Source organism: Hemiscyllium ocellatum, chromosome 12 (genome assembly GCF_020745735.1).
Source record: "Hemiscyllium ocellatum isolate sHemOce1 chromosome 12, sHemOce1.pat.X.cur, whole genome shotgun sequence".
NCBI classification, from domain to species: Eukaryota; Metazoa; Chordata; class Chondrichthyes; order Orectolobiformes; family Hemiscylliidae; genus Hemiscyllium; species Hemiscyllium ocellatum.
In genome coordinates, this window is record NC_083412.1 from 82,368,453 (window position 1) to 82,394,936 (window position 26,484).

Here is a 26,484-nt window from a genome sequence, read left to right on the forward strand (position 1 = left end):
GATAATCTCAACAGTGCTGAGGAAATCGTGCATATTGTCAGTCTAAGTTGGAGCATCTCCTGTAGTCTTTCTACCCACCATTGTTCTTTGTCACTGATTTTATTCTGTATTGCTTTTAAGCACCCATACTACTACTTTTCTGTTGAGTTGTGGTGAAGCTTCCAATCGTCAAAGGCTTTCCATGTACACTTAGTCTCTCTTGATCATTTTTGTCAAATCAGTTATGTTTCCATCTGAAAGGTGAAAATGTGTTGCTGGAAAAGCGCAGCAGGTCAGACAGCATCCAAGGAGCAGGAGAATTTCTGTTTCAGGCATGAGCCCTTCAGGAATGAGGAAGGTGTGCCAAGCAGGCTAAGATAAAAGGTAGGGAGGAGGGACTTGGGGGAGGGGTATTGGAAATGTGATAGTTGGAAGGAGGTAAAGGGGAGGGTGATAGACCGGAGTGGGGATGAGGACGGAGAGGTCAGGAAGAAGATTGCAGGTTAGGATGGTGGTGCTGAGTTTGAGGGTTGGGACTGAGACAAGGTGGGGGGAGGGGAAATGAGGAAACTGGAGAAATCGGAATTCATCCCTTGTGGTTGGAGGAAGATGAGGCGCTCTTCCTCCAGCCGTTGTGTTACTATGGTCTATCGATGGAGGAGTCCTAGGACCTGCATGTACTTGTTGGAGTGGGAGGCGGAGTTGAAGTGTTGAGCCACAGGGTGGTTGGGTTGGTTGGTCCTGGTGACCCAGAGGTGTTCTCTGAAACGTTCCGCAAGTAGGCAGCCTGTCTCCCCAATATAGAGGAGGCCACGTCGGGTGCAGAGGATGCAGTAAATGATGTGTGTGGAGGTGCAGGTGAATTTGTGGCAGATATGGAAGGATCCCTTGGGGCCTTGGAGGGAAGTAAGGGGGGAGGTGTGGGCACAAGTTTTGCATTTCTTGCGATAGCAGGGGAAGGTGCCAGGAGTGGAGGTTGGATTGGTGGGGGGTGTGGACCTGACGAGGGAGTCACGGAGGGAGTGGTCTTTGCGGAACACTGATAGGGGAGGGGAGGGAAATATATCCCTGGTGGTGGGGTCTGTTTGGAGGTGGGGGAAATGACGACGGATGATACGATGTATATGGAGGTTGGTGGGGTGGTAGGTGAGGACCAGTGGGGTTCTGTCCTGGGGTGGGGCGGTAGGTGAGGACCAGTGGGGTTCTGCCCTGCCTTCCTTTTCCATCTGAGAGGTCAAAATATCTTGATAGATGCTTAATATAACATACTTCAGGGCCAAGCAAACATTGAATTTATTATAGATCCTGGTGACTGGAGATTGAGAGTTTGGCAATGAACTAATTGTTAAGGACTACCTTGGGTTCTTTGAAGTCTTCTATTTTAATTTATTTTGCAGGTTTGTTTCTGTTTTACAGGCTTCCTTCTGTTGAAAAATCTCTGTCTCACACATAAAATATTGAACTGAGGTGTACTGTGCCCAAGTAACTACCAAACTCAAAGAAAAAAGTTATTTACAGATAGCCCAAATGCTAGACTGTAGTGAAAGTCACCTTACATGACTGTTAGCATTCTTCCTGGATCAGTTACAGCTTGTGAAATTTTATTTTCTTGAGGCGGTTGCATAGATTTTGAATGCTCCTTTAGGAACTACCCACTTGTACAAATGAGGTCCTCAAATGGATTTTCAACTCTTAAAAAGTTTGAGGTATTTTGGAGAAGGGGAGAGAGCAAAAGCTGTTGCTGCTGAGACATGTTAGTCCAGATTCTATTCCATTCCAATAGCTTTATTACACTTGCAGACTGAATCATATGCTCTCTGAAATTATTCAACAATGGGTAGGCTGAATTTTCCCAAGGTGGTTAAGTGTTTTAGTAAGGTTCATGGGTACCCAAGTTGTCATGACTGAGTTACTTTTTTCATGCAACCTTTTATTCTTCACTTCATTAATTGTGCATCTGAGCCAAATGGCACCTTCCTCATAGAATTGAGTCACAGGAGAGGTGTCCCCCCACCTTGTCTCAGTCAAATCCCTCGAACTCAGCACTGTCTTCCTAACCTGCAATCTTCTTCCTGACCTCTCCGCCTCCACCCCCACTCCGGCCTATCACCCTCACCTTGACCTCCTTCTATCTGTCGCATTTCCAACGCCCCTCCCCCAAGTCCCCCCTCCCTACCTTTTATCTTAGCCTGCTAGACACACTTTCCTCATTCCTGAAGAAGGGCTCATGCCTGAAACGTTGAATCTCCTGCTCTTTGGATGCTGCCTGACCTGTTTCACTTTTCCAGCAACACATTTTCAGCTCACAGGAGAGGTGGAAATGCTTACTGCTCCCAGGATCTTCCTCATTCATACTGCTGATGGCATTACTTAAAACCCAGCCGCACACCCCTTCAGACACTGCGCATCATCTTTAAAGTGTGTGGTGCTGCATAATGAACAGAGGTGACATGGCCCAGAGAGACAACTTGGCTTCCTACTTATCCTGCAGGAAACCGGAAGTGGTGATAGAGAAAGGCGCTGTGTTTTACCTGTGACCACAGCAGACCTCGCCATTTTGGACCCAGGTCGTGGCCCGGGTCAGTGTACTGTATAGGTAAAAAATGGAATGCATAGTGCAGAAGGAAGGTCTGACGATCCACCTCACCCTAACTTTTGACACTGCTTAAATTCTCATCAAAGCTCAGACTACAGTTCTAACCATTGCATGCAACTTGTCCACTCAAGGGCTGTTGTCCACCTTATCCAAGTTACAATACCTCCCTGACTTCTGTGCTTCCTACTTGCTGGAGACATTCTACCTCCTCTCTTGTTTGTGTATCAACATGAACTGCTCTTCCACCTCCACATTACTCCATCCCTCCCTTTAAGTGCAGGATAGGTTTTCCCATAACTTGGGCCAAGACTGGCAGGAAGGTTGGATGGGTACTGGACATAATTCTTCTCATACCATGTTCAGGTGAGTGGCCATTGAAGAGTACAACTGATCTTGCAGGGTCAGGGAGATGACAAGGATCATTGAGGGCTGTTAGTTTATGGTCATTGGTACCGCCTGGATGTAGATAACAAATGCCCAATTTCCCCATATCATGTCTTCTGTTTCAGACTGTAAGGAGCATTGATTTATTTGTTTAATTTTTTTTATGTAGTGAATTCTTACCTCCGGCTTTTAGATGTTTTTGTGGTCATGGATGTGATATTGGTGCCAGGTCATTGGGCAGTTGCAGGATATTCTGAAATATGAGGGAAAACAACCAGAGGTCCTGGTCCTTGTCAGTTCTAATGATGTAGATTTAAAAATAAAGATGTGGTCCTACAAGCAGAATCTTGGAAGTTAGGAAATAAACTTAAAAATCACAACTTTATGGATAGTAAACTCAGTTTACTCCTAGTGCTAGTAAGGTGAAGAACAGGAGAATCAACCTAATTGATGCTGAACAGAGAAGATATAATTGGGAGGGGTTTTGATTCTTGAGGCAGTGGAACCGATTTTGGGAAGATGGCACGAATACAAGCTGGATAGGTTGGACTTCAGCAGGACCCGGACAGAAATCTTCACAGGGGTATTCACTTTCCCTGGAGGGAGGGATTAACCTGAGTGGCATGGGGACGGTAACCTCAGCAGGGAGACTAAAGCAGTGAAAGAAAAAGAAGAAAACAGCAATGCCGCTAGGTCCTGATGCCTCAGACCTGGCTGTCACTGTGTTCCTCTGAGAAATGATCTCTCTCAGCAGTATCCCAAACACACAATCTGTAAGAGAGATGGCATCCTGGGAACACCTGCACTATCTCTCTGGTATCTCTACTGTTTTGCAGTCACTTGTTCCCTTTCTGCCCCTTTAACTTTGGTCTGACCACGTCACTCTGCATACTGTCCAGGTAGATCACATTCCTTGCGGTTACATCACAATGAAGCCGTTGCTTCAGATCCAAAACGTGAATTTCCTGTAGCTTGAGCACACGTAATTACTATGTATACTGGTAGTGTCTCTGACATTGCGCATTACACAGGAAATGCTTTGCCATGACTTACACTCAAATTACTTTGCTTGCTTCCTCTGGCTTGAAGGAGATTAAAATATGTACTTAGAACCTTACCCTGTTACTTATACTTTAAACACTTGTAACCCAAGTAGCACCACATTTTACTTGAAATGCTGGACATTAGAAGTATACACTTGCTCTTACTTACCAATGTCACCACTCATCCCATGCTGGCTCCCAGTCCATGAGTTTATTTTCCCTGTGATGTTACTCTTATATATTTTCAAACCTTACTCCTGTCATGCAGCTTTTCAACATTTGGTCTTCTCTAGGCTGTTTCCCACTTATGATTTTCTCTGTCTCTCAAACCTGAAAATCGTTGCCCCATCCTCTGACCTCTCAGCTGTCCCCTGACTTGCCCTGAGTCTGAACTCTACCACCCCCACTCATGTGCTGAGACTGAATTCTGTCATTCCTGTAGTATTAGAGACTTCGAAGTACACAGCACAGGTACAGATCGCTTGGTCCAATTCATCCATGCCAACCAGATATCCTAACCTAATCTAGTTTCATTTGCCAGCATTTGGCCCATATCCCTCTAAATGCTTTCTATTCATATACCCATCCATACACTCAGCCTTTTAAATGTTGTTATTTTACCAACCTCCACCACTTCCTCTGGCAGCTCACTACTCCATACACACACCACCCTTTGTGTGAAAAAGTTGCCCCTTAGGTCTCTTTTAAATCTTTTCCTTCTCACCTTAAACCTGTGGCCTCTATTTTTAGACTCCCCTAACCTGGGGAAAGACCATGCCCCTCATGATTTTATAATCCTCTATGAGGTCACCCCTCAGCCTCTGACGCTCCAGGGAAAACAGCCCCAGCTTATTCAGTCTCTCCTGATCACTCAAACCCTTCATCCCTTGCAACATCCTTGTAAATCTTTTCCTAACCCTTCCCAGTTTCACAGCATCCTTTCTATTGTAGGGAGACCAGAATTTCATGCAGAATTGCATGCAGTGGCCTCACCAATGCCCTACAATGCAACATCATGACCCAACGCCTCTATTCAATGCACTGACTAATCAGAGCAAGCATACCAAATACCACCTTAATATCCTATCTTCCTGAGACTTCACTTTCAAGGAACTATGAACCTGCAGTCCAAGGTCTCTTGTTCAGCAACACTCCCTAGGACATTACCATTAAGTGTAAAGTCCTACCCTGAATTGCTTTTCCAAAATGCAGCACTTGACATTTAGCTAAATTAACCTCCATCTGCCACTCCTCAGTCCAATGGACCATCTAATCAAGATCTCATTGTACTCTGAGGTAACCTTCCCTGTCCACTACACCTCCAATTTTGGTGTCATCTGCAGACTTACTTAACCATACTTCCTAAATTCACAATCAAATCATTTATATACGCTCTGATTTCTCGTGCAGTATCAAACCTCTCCACATTTGTGCTCTTTCTGCAATCTTCAGCATGCTTTTACACTTTAAGCCTCCTCACTCGTGTTGTTTCAAACTCTCTGTTGCATTCTTGTGCTGTTATCAGTCTTTCCAATCTTGCACCAGCTATTTATTGGGCTAATTAGACTGGAGTTTGGCACATTCCAGGAGCAAAACATGATTTGGCTGACACTTGTTCTTCAAGGTTGTTTTAAACACCAGAAAACATTGTTGATCTTCGTTTAATAAACAAAGGCATACTGTTGACTATTTTAATGCTTGTATCTTGTATTTGCCTGACCACAACCCCCCACACTGTGATATATCATATTGAAGTTTCAACGTGCTTTATGTCTTGCAAGTGATTGTCATGCAGGCAACTGTGTTTGACAATTATTTTCTGTTGCATCAGGACATTAGGCGAGTGCTCTGCACTTTTTAAATATGAGCTTAGGGGTTTTCACATTCACCCAAGTTATCCAAATGGACAGGTAAGACCTGGATTAGCAGGTCACATTTGAGTAGCAAGAGTAGCAACATGCATTTGTATGGAATGTTTCATGTTGTAAATTATCTCTAGGTGTTTCATGTGTCATATCAAAACAAAATTTGCCGTACAACCACCTAGAGATATTAGGACAGGTGACCAAAAACAAAGATATAGGTTCTAAGGAATGTATTAAAGAAGTTTAGGAAGGGAATTCTAGAGCTTCAGCTAAAGGGATTGTCCGTAATTTTGAAAAGATTTAAATAGAGAGTATTGGATGGTTGCAGGCTTTAGAAATTGGCCAGCAGAACCTACAATTTCACCGGTAATTCCTTCAGAATCTGCTACAATGGAAGTTCCCAAGGATCTCCATGCGTAACTCCCATCTATGCTGAAATAACAAGTGGCCATCAGAAAACCTGGCTAATGAACACTGCATTTTTGCTTCACAGCCTTAATACGTTCAGCAGAATAAATGGTTGCTGATGATTTTGTCATGACTGAGTTACCTTTTTCATGCAACCTTTAATGTGTTGCTTTTAAAATGTAATTTAGATGACGGTATGTTAAATGCATTGTGTTTAATTCCAGGAGTAAAGACTGCATTGATATTTTTGAAATTTGGAGTACAATGGAGAACTGTTCATTGGATTCTCAAGGCGAGGATGAGGTACAGAAACAAATCAAAAGGCTCCATGTAAATTATATAGTTAGCTTGATTGATTTGGATTTATTCTGTTAACATAATGCTGCACATTGTAAAACCCTTTGATGAATAAATAATATGTCAACCTAAGTATTACCTACTTTTAGGAAAATGACGAGACAGTGAATGCTGCTGTTGCAGGGACATCTACTGCTAGAAGAGTGAGTAGCATAAATATTCTCCTACCTAATACACTATATAATTAACATATTGTCTAGCTATCACCATTGTTAACAACTAACCTGAGAATGCAACTTTAAAAAGAAGGGTTTTGTGATTTACACATGAAAGAAGTGAAACTATCACTGTATTCTAACAGATGAGACGCTTATCAGACAATCAATATTTCAATGTATAATTTCAGTTACATCATACTGCAAATTTTTGCTATAAATTCTGTGTTACGATCGAGTCCTCCATTATCACCTGATGAAGGGGCATCACTCCGAAAGCTAGTGTGCTTCCAATTAAACCTGTTGGACCATAGCCTGGTGTTGTGTGATTTTTAACTTTGTACACCCCAGTCCAACATTGGCATCTCCAAATCATATATAATTATTAGTCATGCTGAAGGTTTTACCACACTTGGCTTCCACTGTGGGTCTAGTTCGAAGTTCCACTTAAGTATTTTGCCAATAGTACGCAAAATTTGTTACTTTTCGTTACAATGCTCTGGCACTGCACTGCTCTGCGGTAACACAACTTGCCAATGAAGGTTACAGTTATCACTCTGGCGTTGCATAAGCAGTGAAAGTTAATCGTGAACAAACCAGGTAAAATAGAAATGGCAACTGGAAAAAAAAATCATAATTTTAGCAGTTCTCTTTACTTTGTTTATAATTCAAGAACATTTTTTCCCAAGCATAAAGTATTTAAGCTTGGGAACAGGACGGCACGGTGGCACAATGGTTAGCAAATCTGCCTCACAGCGCCAGAGACCCCGGTTCAATTCCCGCCTCAGGCGACACTGTGTGGAGCTTGCACATTCTCCCTGTGTCTGCGTGGGTTTCCTCTGGGTGCTCCAGTTTCCTCCCACAATCCAAAAAATGTGCAGATTTTACCGTAGTGTTAGGTGTAGGGGAATGGGTCTGGGTGGGTCGCGCTTCGGCGGGTCGGTGTGGACTTGTTGGGCCGAAAGGCCTGTTTCCACACTAAGTAATCTAAAAAAAAAATCTAATGTCAAGTGTGAAATTTATTTATAGTATATATTTCCATCCTTGAAGTTCTGTGTTTCTATTTTATTCCCACGTGAAGAGCCGTGTTGGCCGCATATTTGGCCGGAATCTGAGCTATGATGTTACCACTTGGAAAACTCAGTGCAGGGAACTGTTGGAGATCTTGTTTCAGTGTGAAGACTCTGAACCTTTTAGGCAGCCAGTGGACCTTGCTGAATACCCAGTAAGTTAATTTGGACTATTTTCTGGGGAAATAGAATCACAGATGTACAGCATGGAAACAAACCCTTTGGTTCAACTCGTCCATACCAACCAGGTATCCTAATCTCATCTAGTTCAATTTGCCAGCGCTTGGCCTATATCCCTCTAAATCCTTCCTATTCTGATACCCATACAGATGTCTTTTAAATCCTGTAATTGTACCAGCCTCCACCACTTCCTCTGGCAGCTCATTCCATACTCGCACCACTTTCTGCTTGAAAAAGTTGTCCCTTACATCCCTTTTATATCTTTTCCCCCTCGCCCTGAACCTATGCCCTCTAGTTCTGGACTCCCCCACCCTCGGTAAAACAACCTACCAGATCAGCGAGCAAACCTACATCTAGAAAATCTTGTCTATTTACCCTAGCCATACTCCTCATGATTTTATAAACCTCTGAGGTCACCTCTCAGCCTCCGACGCTCCAGGGAAAATAGCCCCAGTCTATTCAGCCTGTCCCTATAGAACAAATCCTCCAAACCTGGCAACATCCTTTTTTCTGAACCCTTTCAAATTTCACAACATCCTTCCGATAGGAAGAAGACCAGAATTGCACGCACTGTTCCAAAAGTGACCTAACCATTGTCCTGTACAGTTGCAACATGACTTCCCAACTCCTGTACTCAATGCTCTGACTGATAAAGGAAAGCCGCCTTCACTATCCTATCTACCTGTGACTCAACTTTCAAGGAAATGTAAACCGGCACTCCAAGGTCTCTTTGTTCAGCAACACTCCTTAGGACCTAACCATTAAGTGTGTAAGTCCTGCTCTGATTTTCTTTTCCAAAATACAGCACCTCCTATTTATCTAAATTAAACTCCATCTGCCACTCCTCAGCCCATTTGTCCATCTGATCAAGATTTAATTTTATCCTCCTTCGCTGTCCACCACACCTTCCATTTTGGTGTCATCTGCAAACTTACTAACTATACCTCCTATGTTCACATTCATATCATTTATATAAATGATGAAAAAATTAAGTAAAATATTTCCATTTCCTTCTATAAACATCGTAAACGTATTAAGGATAATTTTTTTGAGGCATGGTTTATGTAAAGAAAAGATCACAGGTGCTTGAGTGTTTAACATGAAACCAAAAAGTGTATGTTTGAGAACCGGGAAAGCTGAAATGAAATTCTTGAACTTTGCAGTGTTGGTGTTTTGGTTATACAGTCATAGAGATGTACGGCACAGAAACAGACCCTTTGGCCCAGATATCCCAACCCAATCTAGTCTCACCCGCCCGCACCCAGCCCATATCCCTCCAAACCCTTCCTATTCATATACCCATCCAAATGCCTCTTAAATGTTGCAATTGTACCAGCCTCCACCACTTCCTCTGGCAGCTCATTCCATGCACGTACCACCCTCTGTGTGAAAAAGTTGCCCCATAGATCGCTTTTTATATCTTTCCCCTCTCACCCTAACCCTAAGCCCTCTAGTTCTGGACTTCCCGATGCTACAGGGAAAACAGCCCCAGTCTATTCAGCCTCTCCCTATAACTCAAATCCTCCAACCCTGCCTCTTTTGTGGTGATGCCCAACTGCTTTCTTTTAACCTGTTAATTTAATGCAAATATTCTGGTATGAGACAACTTCAAACAAAAAACAATTACACACATTCTGTAGAATATTCCATTTTATTTTCAAATAAATTCTTGGACTCTTCTGAAACAAATATTAACTGACAGACTTGTTGATTTTGTTTAAAAACAAAAATTTGGTTAAAATTATTTTTGGTTTGAGGTATATTTCTCCTCATTCCTTTCCGCTAGAGATGACAGTCACTAGAATTTTGATATTGTTTTCAAAATAGGTAAGAGTAATTTTAAAAAAAAAACATGAAAAACTAGAAAAAGTTTACTGAACTAAAAGCAAGTCCAAGTTTTCTTTTGGAAAGAAAAGCAATTCCTTTAACAGTTGAAGCAGAAAAGGTAGGTCTTTTGACGCACTTTTGTTTTGATGAAAACGTTAATGAAATGTTAAAAGTCATTTTGAAAACCAGTTTTGAAAGGATGGTAGGTAAGGAGGTTGCCTCTTTAAGCCTCCTACCTGCCTTTGCCTCTGACTTCCCTTGTCCCCAGCCCTGCAAGGAGGAGGAAAAACACTTGGCTACTGACCACTGAAGGACCACCCTCCATTAATGGTAGGTCGCAACTGATGGACTTTAACTCCCAGAAACTGCTGGCCTCTGATTGGCAGTGCCTCTGGTGATGATTGAGATTTGTGATAAGGGGAAATATTTGTCTTTGCTTGACAGGCAATTAGGTGAATTTACTCTACGGTGCAGGTGGTGTGTTTTGCTGAAATGAATCAATTTTAAGCAAGTTATGTTTTCTCATTAAAACCAATGCAAATTCTGTAGGTGCATTCTGTCAGACTTTATTGAATACATGCGTATTGAAATACTGAGCTTTGCTAAATTCAGACATTGGAAATACTTTTAAAATAAATTTTAATCAATAATAATGTAATCTATTTACAGTACCTCCTCACTGCCTCCTGAACTTCATACTTCATGATCTTCCTGGTCACTACAAATCCTTCCCTTCTGACTTTCTGACATGTGTCCTTTCACAATGATCTTTTGACTTGAGGTCTTTGCCCTTTCCTAGCCTCTCCCTGTTTCAGACACTGATACTGTGTTTTACAGCCTCTGCCCTCCACCAGCTCACTGAATTTCCTAATCCTTTTTTTTTAAAGATATTTTTATTAGAAATTTAATATTTTGACAGATTTACAAAAATAAACAGAACTTTCAAGCACAAACATTAATATAAAAATAGATCTTAAATATATAATCATCAAAATTCAAAGGAATGATACTAAAGAAGAAAGAAAAACAATGAAACTCAATTAACTACTAATCTAATCCACAATTATCCAGAGTGTATAGTTGAGTCACTTACATCCTTCAAACAAGAGAAAATGTTCTCTAATACACTCATAACAGTATAATAAAAAGGAAACTATTTCCAAACAATAAGAACAAAAAAAAAACATGTTTGAATGGAGATCCTCCCCCTTGTTCTCAGGGGGCCTTACTTCCTTTCTAAAGGTCCACCATATCCTCTCCCAAATAGGATTTAGATATAATACCGAGCTAGAGTTAACAGTGAGCGCCCCACCCCCACCCCTCCCCACCCATACCTGAGTATATCTGATAGCATCAATGCCACGTACAAACACACATAACTATAAAATTACAACTCCAACAAATTACAGTTAAGTATAATAACATAAAATAGCAAGGGAAGACAACCCTGCTCCCAGAAGCAAAAGTAAAGTAGAGTAAAGTATCCATTTCTCCCCACGGAGTGTGGAAGAGGCAAGCCAACATAAATTGTCTCTTACGATTTATTTAAACGAGTCTAAAAGTTCCTTAGCCTCTTCTGGTGATCTAAAATTATACTCGGATCCTTCGTGGTTAAAGCATAACGTCGCTGGGTAGCGTAAGGTGTATTGAATATTTAAGTTCCTTAGACATTTCTTCACCTCATCAAACGCCTTCCTTCTTCGTGCCAAAGCCGGGGAGAAGTCTTGAAATAACATAATCTTGGATCCTTCATGAATCATAGCTTTAGGATCCTTTCCAAGCTTTCTGGAGGCGTCCAGGAGTATCTGCCTCTCCCTATAACTCTGCAGCCGGAACAGGACCGGGCGTGGGCGCTGGTTTGGGCCAGATCCGCGTGCTGCGACCCGGTAGGCCCACTCCACCCTTACCCGGTCAGATTCAGCCCCCAGGTTTAAAAGCTGGGGCAGCCATCGCTCCAGAAATACTACTAACTGTCCCTTCTCTTCTTGTTCAGGGAGGCCCAGAAGACGGATATTCTTTCTCCGATTTTTATTATCCAGGTCATCCATGTAGATTTCAAAGGCCCGGACTCTCTGCTCCAGAGCTCGCACCTGTTCTGCAGCTGTTTGTGCTGCAGCCTCGGAGGTCGTGGCCTTTAGCTCCGCCCCCTCCACTCGGCCCTGTAATTCCTCGAGAGCCTCGCTGTGCTTTTGTAACTTTTCTTCGAATGCATTCCATCTCTGTCTGGATTCTACAATGAAATTGACGAGTGTCGTTTCCAGCCTGGCAATCATCTCTTCAAGGCCTGTTTTTACATCAGCTGCAGCCGGAGGAGGAGAGGAGGGTGGGGGAGGGGTCTTTGTTTTCTGAGAGCTGCGGGATCCCTTTGGTTTACTCATTATCCACTTAATATTAAACTGCTTAAATATAATAGTAAGCAGCTAATTAAGGTTAGAAAATTTTTTTGGGTGGTTTGGTAAGTGTGGTGGGGGTGAGTAACTCACTTTACTCAGGTTTTGGGAAGAGCACTGTAAACTCAGACTTGCTGAGTCGCCGCCATCTTGGATCTCCCGAACTTCCTAATCCTTAACTCGTCCTATCTTGAACCTGTGTTCCCGTTTAAGATCTTCATCCAATGTTAACACTCTGGACTTGTAAAAGTGAAAGTCCCAATATTCCAGAAATGCCAAGTTGGAATGTTATAATCCATGTCTTATTTAAATGTTCCGGTCACCACTACTCTCTTCTGAACCCTCACTGAGAATGAGGGCTGTTCAGATTAATGACACCATTATGAGGAAGGAGTATCTTTGACAGTCATTTAAAACCAATGTATCGGCACCATTTAGTTTTGCATTTTCACAAGCCAAGAGCTCTGACATCAGATTGGGATCTTGGAGAGGAAAGCAGAACAGGGCCATATAGAACAGGAAGCTCAGTGGGAAGGTGGGGGGAAAAGGCCTTTCCAGAATTCTCCAGTCAAGCTGCATGGGGATCAACATAAACTCATCGTGAATGCTCAATGAAATTATAGACCATATTAAATTAACAATATTAAAATTATTATATGGAGCAAATTTTTTAGTAATGTCATTTTATATCAGTTTGCCACTAGGTTGATATCTGAAATATCGTTTTCTAATGATAAATTCAATCATTTAAAAATTAAAAATTATCATGAAAGTCTTCATTGGTGTTTCCATGGGTTATTTAAAAAGTTTGAAAAATTATGGAGTCTTACAGGTTCCAAAGTCCATAAAAGGCATGGAATTTTGTAAAGACAGGAATGAGATTTTTCTGACTTCATGCAGAATTCCAACCTTTGGTTTTTGATTCAACTTTTACATTGCTTTGATTGTCCAGAATATAGCACAGGTAAATAGACTGGTGACCCCTTAGACAGTTTTTATTGAACAAAGAACCTCTACCATGCAAGGTAATCATAGAATCTCTGGAGTCCAGAAAAAGATCATTCGGCCCATCGAGTCTGCACCAACTCACCCATTCCTGTAACTTCATGTACAGGTCTTACAATGACCAACCTCCTAACCTGCACAGTGAAGGGTAATTTAGCATGTCCAATCCACCTAATCTGCACATCTATGACCTAAAGGGGAAAACTGAAGGAAATTGATGCAGACACTGAGAGAATATACAAACTCCACACAGTCAATCACCCAAAGCTGAATTGAATCCAGGTCCCTGTTGCTGTGAGTACTAACCAGTGCTGCTCCAAATCCTGAGAGTACGATTATAGATGAACTGGTATATAATGCAAGGTTTCAATACCTGTACAAAACTGCAACTTTGCAAATTTGTGATGTATTTGAAAGAAAAAATGGTAACAAAATACTTCAGTTTGGTTATGCACATGTCATAGATTTGAAATTCGAAATGCTACTAGGGCCCTCCTTTGTGGAGAGGATACATGTTCTAAGTGAAGAGGGATTTTATACATTTCTATATGGTTTTAAATGCTTATTTTTGATCTGTGATCATTTGTAGGACTACAGGGATATTATACACACTCCAATGGACCTGGCAACAATAAAACATGCATTAGAAATAGACAATTATGAAAGTCCCATTGAACTTTGCAAAGATGTGCGATTAATTTTCAGCAACGCTAAAGCTTATTCTCCAAACAAGAAGTCTAAGGTAATCTGAATAGATCACTCTTGAAATATTAAATCATATGAACATTTCATACTTTTTTGGAAATGTGTTAACTTGTGTATGCATTTTGAAGTCAATGGAAATAAAAATCAGTAATCCCCTTGTCCCCTTATTCTCCCTCACTCCTATCCCCATTTCATCTCTACCTCCTGTCCTTCACGCTCCGTCCCTCTCACATTGGCCCTCTTCATCCCTCCTGTTCTTTGCCCTCTCCATTCCTTTCTCTTGCCTGCTCCTTATCCTGTCACCACCTTGCTTATTCTCCCAAATCACCTATCTAGAAAAGAATTTGAAGATGGGGCATATCACAATCAAGAAAGTGAGAAAATGATATCGAAAAACTTTTGCTGTTAATTTCAAATGGATTATGTGGGGACTTAAAATGATTCCATGAGAATGTTGTTGTGCAATGAATTGCAGTACTATATTTTTAACAGCTACGTTTTTTCTTTTTAAAAAAAAATTAGATATACAGCATGACTCTGAGGCTGTCTGCATTTTTCGAGGACCAAATTCGAACAATTGTCTCGGATTATAAAACTGCGCTAAAATACAATAAAAGGAATCAGCACAAACAAAGATATAAGAAATGCCTCCGTAGTTCTGAAGCCTCCAGATCAAGTAGCAGAACTTCCAGGTATGTTACTTTGCAGGGCATTATTTGCTTTAAATTACTTGTACACTTTGTTTTTAAGCCAGTGCGTGTCATTAAGTTGACCTTCGTAATGTACTTAGTATGTTCATAAGATAGGGAGTTAATGGAGCTGATTGTAAATTGTCAGAAAATTTGCAAACTGTACTTGGGGAGACTCACTCTTCTTGAAGAGATGTAGGCATAATGCTGTAATACCAGCTATGATGCACCTCATCAAACCTGCAACTCAGTGGTCTATTTTTTGTGTACGCTAGCTTCTTTTTGAAACGTAGAAACATTGGAAATAAGAACAAGAGTTAACCACTCAAGCCAACTCCTGCATTCAATATGACTGATCATGGCTGATCTTCCTGCTGAGTACCCCATTCTTGTTTGATCCCCATACCCTTTGATCCCTTTGGTCATGAAAACTGTATCCAACACCTGGAAAACATTAGTGAGAGACTGGCGGAGATTTTAGATTTTTTAGATTTTAGATTACTTAGTGTGTGAATGAACAAGATGAGTTTCTATTCAAAACATGTATGTAGGTTAGGTTTTTTTTTAAAAAAAAAGGCATTTCTGTTTTAAAAAAAAATTAAATGGAATGATAAAACATGTCCGGCATGGGAGTGTTGAATGTTTCCAATATAACTGACTGCAAATTTGCAGTCAATGTTATGCAGGCTAGGCATGAAAATTAGTGTCACATTACTAATATGTGTAGATTGTGTAACCTAGCATGTTTGCTGGAAAGCAGAACTTCAGAAAATATAATATATATTTATATCAATAAAACTGCATTCTTTAAAGTGCTATTCACTGATACAATAGTTAGTTACCATTTATAACTTCAAAGTTACTCGCAATCATCTTGAACTTATTTGTCTTTCTGCAACCTTTAGTCCAGAACGAAAATGGAAGCCCGTGAAGCCTCAGGCAAAAGTGGAGCATATTTCCAAAATATCTACCTCATTACATTCATCGCAGAACAGCACAAGTAGTACTGCAGATAGTGCCTGCAGTGACGCTTCTGAGCATTCTTCGACATCAGCCAGGATAAGGACCATGAAGGCTAAGACAACTGTCCTAACCATAAAGAAAGATAGAAAAGTAGACTTGCCCAATGGGTCAGTTGGATCAACAACAGGTGAGTAAACAGATTTCAGTTTAATAATTTTGTGGTAAGTTTTACTGTGTCTAAGATGCTACGTCCATGCAAGTTGTTTAATAAGTAGGTCATCGTATAGTGTGGTTTTGTATCCATTTCTTTACTTTCATATGCCAGGTTTCATGGGCATATGCAAACACTTTCTTGGTTGTCATGAATTATTGGTATTTCGGCTTTAAAATATTGGTGTGACTTTTGCAAGGTTCTCACCAATCACCTCAAAGAAAGCTCCATGTTTTGTACAATTTAAGCTTAAATTTTGAGAGACTGCATTCAGAATATTGATTTATTCATTTGAGTATTTAACCGTTCAAGCAGTGGGTGATGGGCTGATGTCAGGAAATGTTCATTCAGTAACAATGATAATACTTAATGGAATAAGGCAACAGCTTTATTAGCCTAATGCAGGTTTTGCTTCCTGATTTAGCCAAGGTCTCTCAGCAAAAAACAACATCTCTCTTACATCTCTGATCTTCTGACTAGAGAGCAAACACTTATCTTCGGTTTCAAATTCAGCATACACTTTGGCTCCAAAACTGGTGCTTATTAAACTTTTCCAAGCTACAACCAATATGCATGAACAATGACATTCTTGAACATTCACTAGTCGAAATGATGCCTGATATGTACATTGTATATAAATAAATCAGTACATTTAAAATAGTTAAGTTAAAGCTTACACAGTGAGATACTGTATAAATCCAGCATGATGAATTAAATGCAAAAGTGAAAAAGAACTAAATTGCACCAAAACCTGATCAGAATATTGCAACTGACAGTTGTGAAAAAGAAGTGTGGAAGAATTGTCAGAATGAAAGTATGGTTCTGCGTTTCTGAAGGAGCTCTAGTCAAAATCTCCTTTCAAAATGCAGAGCTCCCTTCTTTCATCTGGAAAAGGTTTGTCAAAGGCTGGTTTGTCAAGCTTAAGAAAATCCAGATTTTTATTTTAAGAACAACTTGAGATTAATTGATACAACTTAATTATCATTAAAGTTAAATGAATCTTATGATTCACTGGAGTAGCACACTGGAAATTAAACCCCGCTATTTCTGGAGTAGTCACAGACATTAACGACTTCAAAATAAGTGCACAAAATTCCCCAATTTACCTGATTTTCTGATCCAATTTGATAAAAAAAACAGATTTCTGTACTAAAGGAAATACTACTTATTGCGAGTAATTAGGCTCTAGTGACAGGTAAACAGTTATGTCTGCATATAGCACTGCAAATTAAAACTCTAATTCCCTTATATATCCACCTTACTCACAGATGTATAGACTGGGAGAAGAAAGGATGGGTCGAGGGGAAATACCGTAAAACAGTTCACTAGTCTTTGTTCTAAAGTTGTATGGAGTTGGTTTTTGCTAATGTGAAAATTCATTTCAAATGCTTCATTACTTTGTGAAGGGCTGCTTCACTTGTAATGTCTGATTAATCAAGTATAAGTCGCCGTAACTGTTGAAGGAAAGATTAATAGATTTTCTTTCCGTTTAAAGTGAGATTTCACTCGAGACCAGAAAGAGAAGTGCTGATGTAGGTTTACTTGCTGAGCTGGAAGGTTCGTTTTCAGAAGTTTTGTCACCATACTAGGTAACCTCTTCAGTGATTCCTGAAGAAGGGCTTCTGCCCGAAACGTCGAATCTCCTGTTCCTTGGATGCTGCCTGACCCGCTGCACTTTTCCAGCAACACATTTTCAGCTCTGGTCTCGAGCATCTGCAGACCTCACTTTAACCTCTTCAGTGAGCCTTTGAAAGAAGCGCTGGTGGTGACGCCTGCTTTCTGTTTATATGTGAGTTTCCTAGGGTTGGTCATGTCATTTCCTATGGTGATGTCATGTCTGTTTTTTTTCTAAAGGAGGTTAGTAAATGGGATCCAAGTCAATGTAGCTACTCTCCCCTTCATCAAAGACATCTTGGAATGACTGGCAGACTTCTTAGACCCCATGGCATCGTCGTAGCCCACAAACTCACCAACTCACTAAAACAGCAGCTAATGAACTTGAAAGACCCTATTACAGACAACAAGCAAAACTAATGTTCATTTACAGAATACCTTGCAACAAACACTACATTGGACAAACAGGCAGAAAACTAGCCACCTGGATACATGAACATCAACTAGCCACAAAAAGACATGACCCACTCTCACTAGTATCCTTACATACCGATGAGGAAGGACACCACTTTGACTGGGACAACACATCCATGTTCTGACAAGCCAAACCGAGACACGCACGAGAATTTCTAAAAGCAGTGTATTCCAACCAGAGCTCTGTCAACAAACACGTTGATTTGGATCCCATTTACCAAGCCCTGAGAAAAAGAACAGGAAATGACATCATATGAAATGTCACCACAGGAAATTACATCGTGACCCTAGAAATGCAAACATATAAATAGAAAGTGGGCTACACCACCAGTGCTTCATTTGGAGCCTCACTGAAGATGTTACCTAATATGGTGATGCAACGTCTGAAAATGAACCTTCCAGCTCACCAAACAAACCTACATCCAGAATTTCAACCTGAGCTACAAATCTTCTTGAAACTCGCTAGAGAAATACTGAGCTCAGAAAGATTAAGCCTGTCATAATCTTACGCATATCACTCAAATCTCTGTTCACCCTCTTTCTAACTTGTAAAATTAATTCATAGGTTGTGGGTGTAGCTGGCAATACCATCTCTGATTGCTCTTGAGAATCTGATAGTGACCTGTCTTTTTGAATAGCTGCATCCATTTGGCATAGTACATCCATATTGCTGTTAGCGAGACAGTTTCAGGATTTTGATTCAAGAACACTGAAGGAACAGTCATGTATTTTTGTGTCAGAATAATGGGTGGCTTGGAGGGAAACTTTTACAATTGGTGGCCTTCCTATTTATCTGCTTCCCTTTCCATTGTTACGCCGTGGAGGTTGGTCCCCTCTGCTAATTAAAATGTAAAACCAGAAAAGTTAGCTTCGCCTTGAAATTTGCTAAAATTGTGAATGAGTGAAAGAGTACCTCTAATGTCCACTGTTTAAAGAAAAAAATCCTTTATTTTCCTAACTTGAACAGTGAACATTAAATAAAAACTATTAACAAATCCAAAATCCCTTTTCTCTTATGTAATTACTGGCTGACCCCAACTCGATAAAATTGCTGCTCCAATCACGCAATTATTAAACATTACTTTGTCTCTGAAAGTCCATGTAGTCTGTTATGCTGTTTTCTCCCTGGGTTGTCATCTTACCTTTTCCCAGCAAAAGCAGTAAAAAGAATCTTTGGTAGTGCCTTCTAAGATTTCTTTGAGAGCAAGATATTTATTTCTTTGGATGGCGCTTACTGTCTGATTCAATGGCAGTTGCATTGATCAATTTTCAACATGACCTGGTTTGTATATACCCCAACATCATATCATCTCATTGGTCTGATGTAGTCAATACAATAAATTCAAACTCAATAGGGTTTTGGTATCCTGGGCAAGATTTAAATTAATTGATTGAATTGTCAAAACAGCACCCAAAACTGAGGTTTCTATTCAACAGCCAATTGTTACATGTATTCATTTTGGAATAGCCCGTTTCCCACCTGTTTTGTACACTGGCAACCATTGTGGCACCTGCAATTCAGGAACGCACTTTCTATCTTCAAGCGACTATACAATCTTTCAACTTCCAAACACCATCTAGGTGGAATGTCAGTGGGTTTGTAAGGGACTATGCAAGAACCTTCTTACTGCATTCTATCTAGTAGATAGTAGCAACAGCATGCACTGTTTTGGTGATCGAGGCAGAGAATATGACGTGCTTATCAAGCCGGCTGCTTTGCACTGTATGGTGTCAAGCTTCTTGTGTATTGTTGGAGCAGCACTTGTGGGCTGCGAAAGTTACTCACCACTTGTTTGTCAACCCAAACTTGGATGTCTTGCTGCATTTAGACATAGTCTGCTTCACCATCTGAGAAGTTGAAAATAGCATTAAATATTGTGCAATCATTAGCAAACATCCTTATTTTTGATGCTATGACAGGTGCGAAGGTCATGGATGAAACCGCTGAAGGCAGTTGGGTCTCGGACACTACCATGAGAAGTTCTTGTAGTAATACCCTGGAGCTGAGATGACAGACCTCCACCAAGCATAGCCTCAAACGTCCCATGTACTAAATATGACTCCAACTAGTAGAAAATGTTCCGATCCTGGCAACGTGCTTGTAATCCAACGTTTTTCTGCCAATTTTTACTTTTACCTGTCAGCACAAGATTAGAGTCCTGAGCAATTGCATAGTTCCTGACTGAGTTGGTCTGTGTGAACTTAACAGGTTTTGAGGTATTTAGATAATCAGATCTCAAGGTGCTACAAATGTACTGTTAACTAAACAAATAAAGTTTATTACACACAAGGGAAAAACTACAAATCATTTGAAATAGTCTTCTTGCAAATATCAGAAATAAAGCTTAGGTACGTTTACTCTCAACAATCTTAAAGCTACACAAGCCTCTCAGGGATAATCCTGTTTCCGTTTTAAAATTCCTTGGTGAATTGTTGCAGCTGTACTTGGTTCCTTGTTGGCAAATACTTACACTCACTCAATGTTATCATCTTTAGTTAATGATCTCTTCAAAGTATAAAACATCATGACTGTAAGTTGAGTTGAAAACAGTGAATTGATACTCACAATTACTGCAAAGATTAGATTTAGATTAAGTACAGTATGGAAACAGGCCCTTCGGCCCAACAAGTCCACACTGACCCTCTGGAGACAAACTCCACCCTAATCTCTAACGTTTGAGTGAAGATGCAGTGTTTGGGATTCAGTCGATATGTTTAAATGTAAGAAGAGTGCAACCACATTAGAAAGTTGTGTAAGACTATAAGAAATCTCTTTCTTTGATATTGTGTTTCTTAGCATCCGACTATGGAGACTGCAGTGAAAGCTCTGCTGAAGAGAATGAAAGTACCATGAAGTCTACAGCCTCTTCTCTGAATGATGCTTGGGCAGAGCCTGCGGCTGGCAGCAGTAAAGCAGCAAGAAAGCATGCATCACCAAATCAAAAAACAGGTGAGCTTGATCGTTTTCTTTTAAAATAATTAATTATGTAATTTATTGGTTCAAATAAACTTTGAAAAGTATCTCTGAAATTTTTACTATCATTTTAACATTTCGCTTTTGAGTAATGGTTCAGCAATCCAGCAATTTTAATTTGAAACAATCTGATTATATCATTTCTGTGTGCCATGGATTGCTATTTGGTGTGCTTTGCTTGTTACTGAAGTTTATTTATGTTTCACTTTTTGGAAGGGCTTGGGAGTGTAAGAGGTTATCATAGGTTGAATATTATGACCTTAGCTGGTGATAATATTGGACAAGTCAAGTTCCGAAATGTAAACTGATTTGAGAGTCAAAGTTTTATTTTAGCAGTTTGTTTATTATAATGATCAGTCACTGAACATACTCAGAAGATGTACCAAAACAAATCAGTCTACTCATAAGAGAAAAAGCGAAAACAATCTGAAACATTTTTACAGATATCAGAAATAAAGAATTAACAATTTTGCCCTCAGCAATCCTATAGACTCATCAATGTCTTGTCATTGTGTTTCCACTTCAAAGTTCATTGTTCGGTGGGCACGCTACTGTCTTATTTAGTTAGCCTCTCTCTTGATGAAATCTTTAATTGCTAATGCAGCTCACTTAGTCATTAATATCTGTTTCTTAAATTCATTCATTTAACAGTCTTGTAGGGTGTCTTAATGTCTGACACATTAAAACGTTCTGTTTCTGGAACTTTTCTCGTACTAACTTCAAAGTTACCCACACCATCATGTTCATCTTCCCTGCCTGTTTTTGAGACTTGAGTATTGCTGAAAACGATTTTTGGTTTGATCAGTGGGACATATTGCAAGAATACAAATTCAAAGGAGAAACTGACTTTGAGCTGAAGGGCTTCTTTCTGTGCTATAAATCTCTGACTACCGTACTTCATAGAGGAAAGTGCTGATTGTATGTTTGTCAAGTGGAGGCTAATTAGTAGGGACGTTATCATGGAGAATGTATGTAATAACACTGACAGTTAACAGCCAAGTTTTGTTTCATTTTAAACCTGACAGGTTGACTCTAATCAGAGCATTGCTGTGAGAAATGAATTAGCAAATGACTATCAGCTATTTTATTGAGTTGAAGCAGGCGGTGTACATACATGTTCTTTCTGTCCAAGTATGCATGCTATAAGCCCATGGACTATCCTAAATTGATTTTCAGCATAAAACCTTGCACATACAGGATTGTAGTTGTTCTGTTCGCCGAGCTGGAAGTTTTTGTTGCAAACGTTTCGTCCCCTGGCAAGGAGACATCATCAGTGCTCTGGAGCCTCCTGCGAAGCGCTTCTTTGATGTTTCTTCCGGCATTTATAGTGGTCTGTCCTTGCCGCTTGCGGGTGTCAGTTTCAGCTGTCCGCTGTAGTGATTGGTATATTGGGTCCAGGTCGATGTGTCTGTTGATGGAGTTTGTGGATGAATGCCATGCCTCTAGGAATTCCCTGGCTGTTCTCTGTCTGGCTTGCCCTATGATAGTAGTGTTTTCCCAGTCGAATTCATGTTGCTTGTTGTCTGAGTGTGTGGCTACTAGGGATAGCTGGTCGTGTCGTTTCGTGGCTAGTTGGTGTTCATGTATGCGGATTGTTAGCTGTCTTCCTGTTTGTCCTATATAGTGTTTTGTGCAGTCCTTGCATGGTATTTTATAAACTACATTAGTTTTGCTCATGTTGGGTATTGGCTCCTTTGTTCGAGTAAGTTGTTGTCTGAGCGTGGCTGTTGGTTTGTGTGCCGTTATGAGTCCTAGGGGTCGCAGTAGTCTGGCTGTCAGTTCTGAAACGCTCCTGATGTATGGTAGTGTGGCTAGTCCTTTTGGTTGTGGCATGTCCTCGTTCCGTGGTCTATCTCTTAGGCATCTGTTGATAAAGTTGTGCGGGTATCCGTTTTTGGCGAATACCTTGTATAGGTGTTCCTCTTCCTCTTTTCGCAGTTCTGGTGTACTGCAGTGTGTTGTGGCTCTTTTGAATAGTGTCCTGATGCAGCTTCGTTTGTGTGTGTTGGGGTGGTTACTTTCATAGTTTAGGACTTGGTCTGTGTGTGTTGTTTTCCTGTGTACCCTTGTGGTGAATTCTCCGTTCGGTGTTCTCTGTACGATCACGTCTAGGAATGGGAGTTAGAACAAACAGCCCTACCACAAATTCAACCCAAACGCTGGGTCAGATATGTCGATGACACTTTCGTAATCATCAAAAACAGGGAAATAGAAAAAACACACCGGATCATCAACGCCACACTCACAGGCATCCGATTCTCGAGAGAAGTAGAAAAGGATAGCCAACTCCCATTCCTAGACGTGATAGTACAGAGAACACCGAACGATCACGTCTAGGAATGGGAGTTGGCTATCCTTTTCTACTTCTCTCGAGAATCGGATGCCTGTGAGTGTGGCGTTGATGATCCAGTGTGTTTTATCTATTTCCCTGTTTTTGATGATTACGAAAGTGTCATCGACATATCTGACCCAGCGTTTGGGTTGAATTTGTGGTAGGGCTGTTTGTTCTAACTCCCATTCCTAGACGTGATAGTACAGAGAACACCGAACAGAGAATTCACCACAAGGGTACACAGGAAAACAACACACACAGACCAAGTCCTAAACTATGAAAGTAACCAGCTGAAACTGTGTTGCTGGTCAAAGCACAGCAGGCCAGGCAGCATCTCAGGAATAGAGAATTTGACGTTTTGACCATTAGCCCTTCATCAGGAATGAAGGGCTTATGGTCGAAACGTCGAATTCTCTATTCCTGAGATGCTGCCTGGCCTGCTGTGCTTTGACCAGCAACACATTTTCAGCTGTGATCTCCAGCATCTGCAGACCTCATTTTTTACTTTATGAAAGTAACCACCCCAAAACACACAAACGAAGCTGCATCAGGACACTATTCAAAAGAGCTACAACACACTGCAGTACACCAGAACTGCGAAAAGAGGAAGGGGAACACCTATACAAGGTATTCGCCAAAAACGGATACCCGCGCAACTTTATCAACAGATGCCTAAGAGATAGACCATGGAACGAGGACATGCCACAACCAAAAGGACTAGCCGCACTACCATACATCAGGAGCGTTTCAGAACTGACAGCCAGACTACTGCGACCCCTAGGACTCATAACGGCACACAAACCAACAGCCACGCTCAGACAACAACTTACTAGAACAAAGGAGCCAATACCCAACATGAGCAAAACTAATGTAGTTTATAAAATACCATGCAAGGACTGCACAAAACACTATATAGGACAAACAGGAAGACAGCTAACAATCCGCATACATGAACACCAACTAGCCACGAAACGACACGACCAGCTATCCCTAGTAGCCACACACTCAGACAACAAGCAACATGAATTCGACTGGGAAAACACTACTATCATAGGGCAAGCCAGACAGAGAACAGCCAGGGAATTCCTAGAGGCATGGCATTCATCCACAAATTCCATCAACAGACACATCGACCTGGACCCAATATACCAATCACTACAGCGGACAGCTGAAACTGACACCCGCAAGCGGCAAGGACAGTCCACTATAAATGCCGGAAGAAACATCAAAGAAGCGCTTCGCAGGAGGCTCCAGAGCACTGATGATGTCTCCTTGCCAGGGGACGAAACATTTGCAACAAAAACTTCCAGCTCTGCGAACAGAACCACTACAACAAGCACCCCAGCTACAAATCTTCGCACAAACTTTGAACATACAGGATTATCCAGGGTATGTTGTCCAATTGCAGAATCACATCTAATGTTGGGTACAGTGTTATGGATTTTGTAAGCACAGTCTTGTTGAGTACATAAAGTACCTTGGTTGTTGTGTACTAGGCTGATATTTCAGTGTTATATTGAGAGAGGCTACGTGCCAGAATTATTTTGATAAAAAAGTGAATTGTCTTCAGTTTATAAATATCCCTCTTCTAATTGAATATTTTCAAAAGGTAAACCTAATTTTTATTTCCTGTTTCAAATTCAGAACCATGTGGTACTCAGGTGAATGGAGACAACAGGAAATTGGTCCGTCAGAATATGGCAGCTAAGAAACGCAAGATCTTGAGTGATTCTGAGGAAGAAGACTCCATTTCTGAGAGGGAGCAGGAGATGTTAAGTGTTGTTAAGCGAAGAAAATATGCCTGTGTTTTGGAAGATGACTCACTGTCTGAGAACCAACAGCAGCATGAGGATGGTGAAGCCCAAAAACACAGTTCTGGTAGCAGTACCAGTTCTGAGACTGAAAACGGCTCATGCTCCAGTTCTCAATCAAAATCACAGTCAGACACTGAATCCCAATCAGTTTCTGATTTGGACAGCGATTACAACGTGAACGCTAGGGCAAAAGTGAAATCCAAGATAAAAGTGAAAGCAAAAACACAGGTGAAGAGAGGGAGACCGAGAAAAATTCAAGGGAGAGGAAAAAACAAAGTAACTGCTTCCAAAAAAGTTACCAGTAGGTTAGAATATAAGAAGCAACAAAAGATCTTGGATACTGATGAAGATGGGGATGACGATGATGATGATGATGATGACTCTGATTATGTAAAACGAGATTGTGTTTGTAGACCATCTGCAATAAGGACCAGAAATCAAGGCAGAAGGACTGTAAGATATGATGATTATGATTCCGATACAGACAGCCTTTTATATAGTGAGATACCTAACCATGGAGTTTCGAGGTCTGGACGGGTACGACGAATACCCATGAGAGTGAGAGACTGAAATGCAGCCATTTATTGGCATTGTACCACTGTGAATTTGTCTTCTCTAAAATTTCAGGGATTATATTTATATTTTTCTGGATTTATTTTCTGGGGAGTCGGGGGGCTGCTGGCTGTGCTTGGACACAAAATCATGATCAATATTGTAACCATTTAGGAACATGTGGTAACAGCACAAAAAAACTTCAATAGTACTTAAGGTAACTCTAGCAATGTCCTGGACCATGCTAGAAAAGTGTGTGAACTTAGTTTTTCTACTATTAAGCACTACAGCTAATGTTATTTATTTCTGCTTCCTTGCATGTATTTTAAGCCAACAAAACAGTGTATCTCTGTCTCACCAGTGAATGAAGTAGTTATTCACATTTACACAATGGATAATGGCAGCAGGAAGAAACACAAGTTTACACCCACCTTCTTTTCATGATGTCTTTTATTTGTCTTCAACATCAATTCAATCATTGCATTTTGCTTAAAGCTTGTATATTTTATAACCAGATTTAGGTTCTTTTGGGAGGGCCAGGGTAAAAATTAAGGATATCTTAAGATAAACAGACCAGATTTTTTTTTACATGTAAGTATAATATTGCTAAAATGTCTATAACCTTCTTTGTCTGAGTCCTAACATTTAACAAATAGTTTAAATTTGTAATAAGTTGGATAATTCTGATCCCTTATATTTTCTGTCATGTCAGCATCTGATCTCACCGGTATCTGATCAATTTGCTGATTCCTGTGTTTCGGTGAAGGACAAGAATAATATAATACTAACGGCTTAACGACCAGAATTTCTTTCCTTTGCCCATTTATTTAAAAAGTGGAAAGGAAAGCAAAAAATCAGATTTTACGTAGTACTGACTGTAATTGTACAGATTTTCTT

At 40.5% G+C, this 26,484-nt stretch overlaps 1 protein-coding gene across 1 annotated transcript in view; it reads left to right on the plus strand.

Annotated features, from left to right (window-relative positions):
- Positions 1-26,484, plus strand: part of LOC132821169 (bromodomain and WD repeat-containing protein 3-like) — a 231,047-nt gene extending 204,563 nt beyond the window's left edge. Inside the window, exons 33-40 of the mRNA XM_060833782.1 lie at positions 6,500-6,578; positions 6,722-6,775; positions 7,869-8,012; positions 13,849-14,001; positions 14,487-14,656; positions 15,559-15,803; positions 20,713-20,865; positions 24,866-26,484. Of these exons, the coding sequence (XP_060689765.1) occupies positions 6,500-6,578; positions 6,722-6,775; positions 7,869-8,012; positions 13,849-14,001; positions 14,487-14,656; positions 15,559-15,803; positions 20,713-20,865; positions 24,866-25,605 (1,738 nt within the window). The 3' untranslated portion in view covers positions 25,606-26,484. The remainder of the gene's footprint in view (positions 1-6,499; positions 6,579-6,721; positions 6,776-7,868; positions 8,013-13,848; positions 14,002-14,486; positions 14,657-15,558; positions 15,804-20,712; positions 20,866-24,865) is intronic.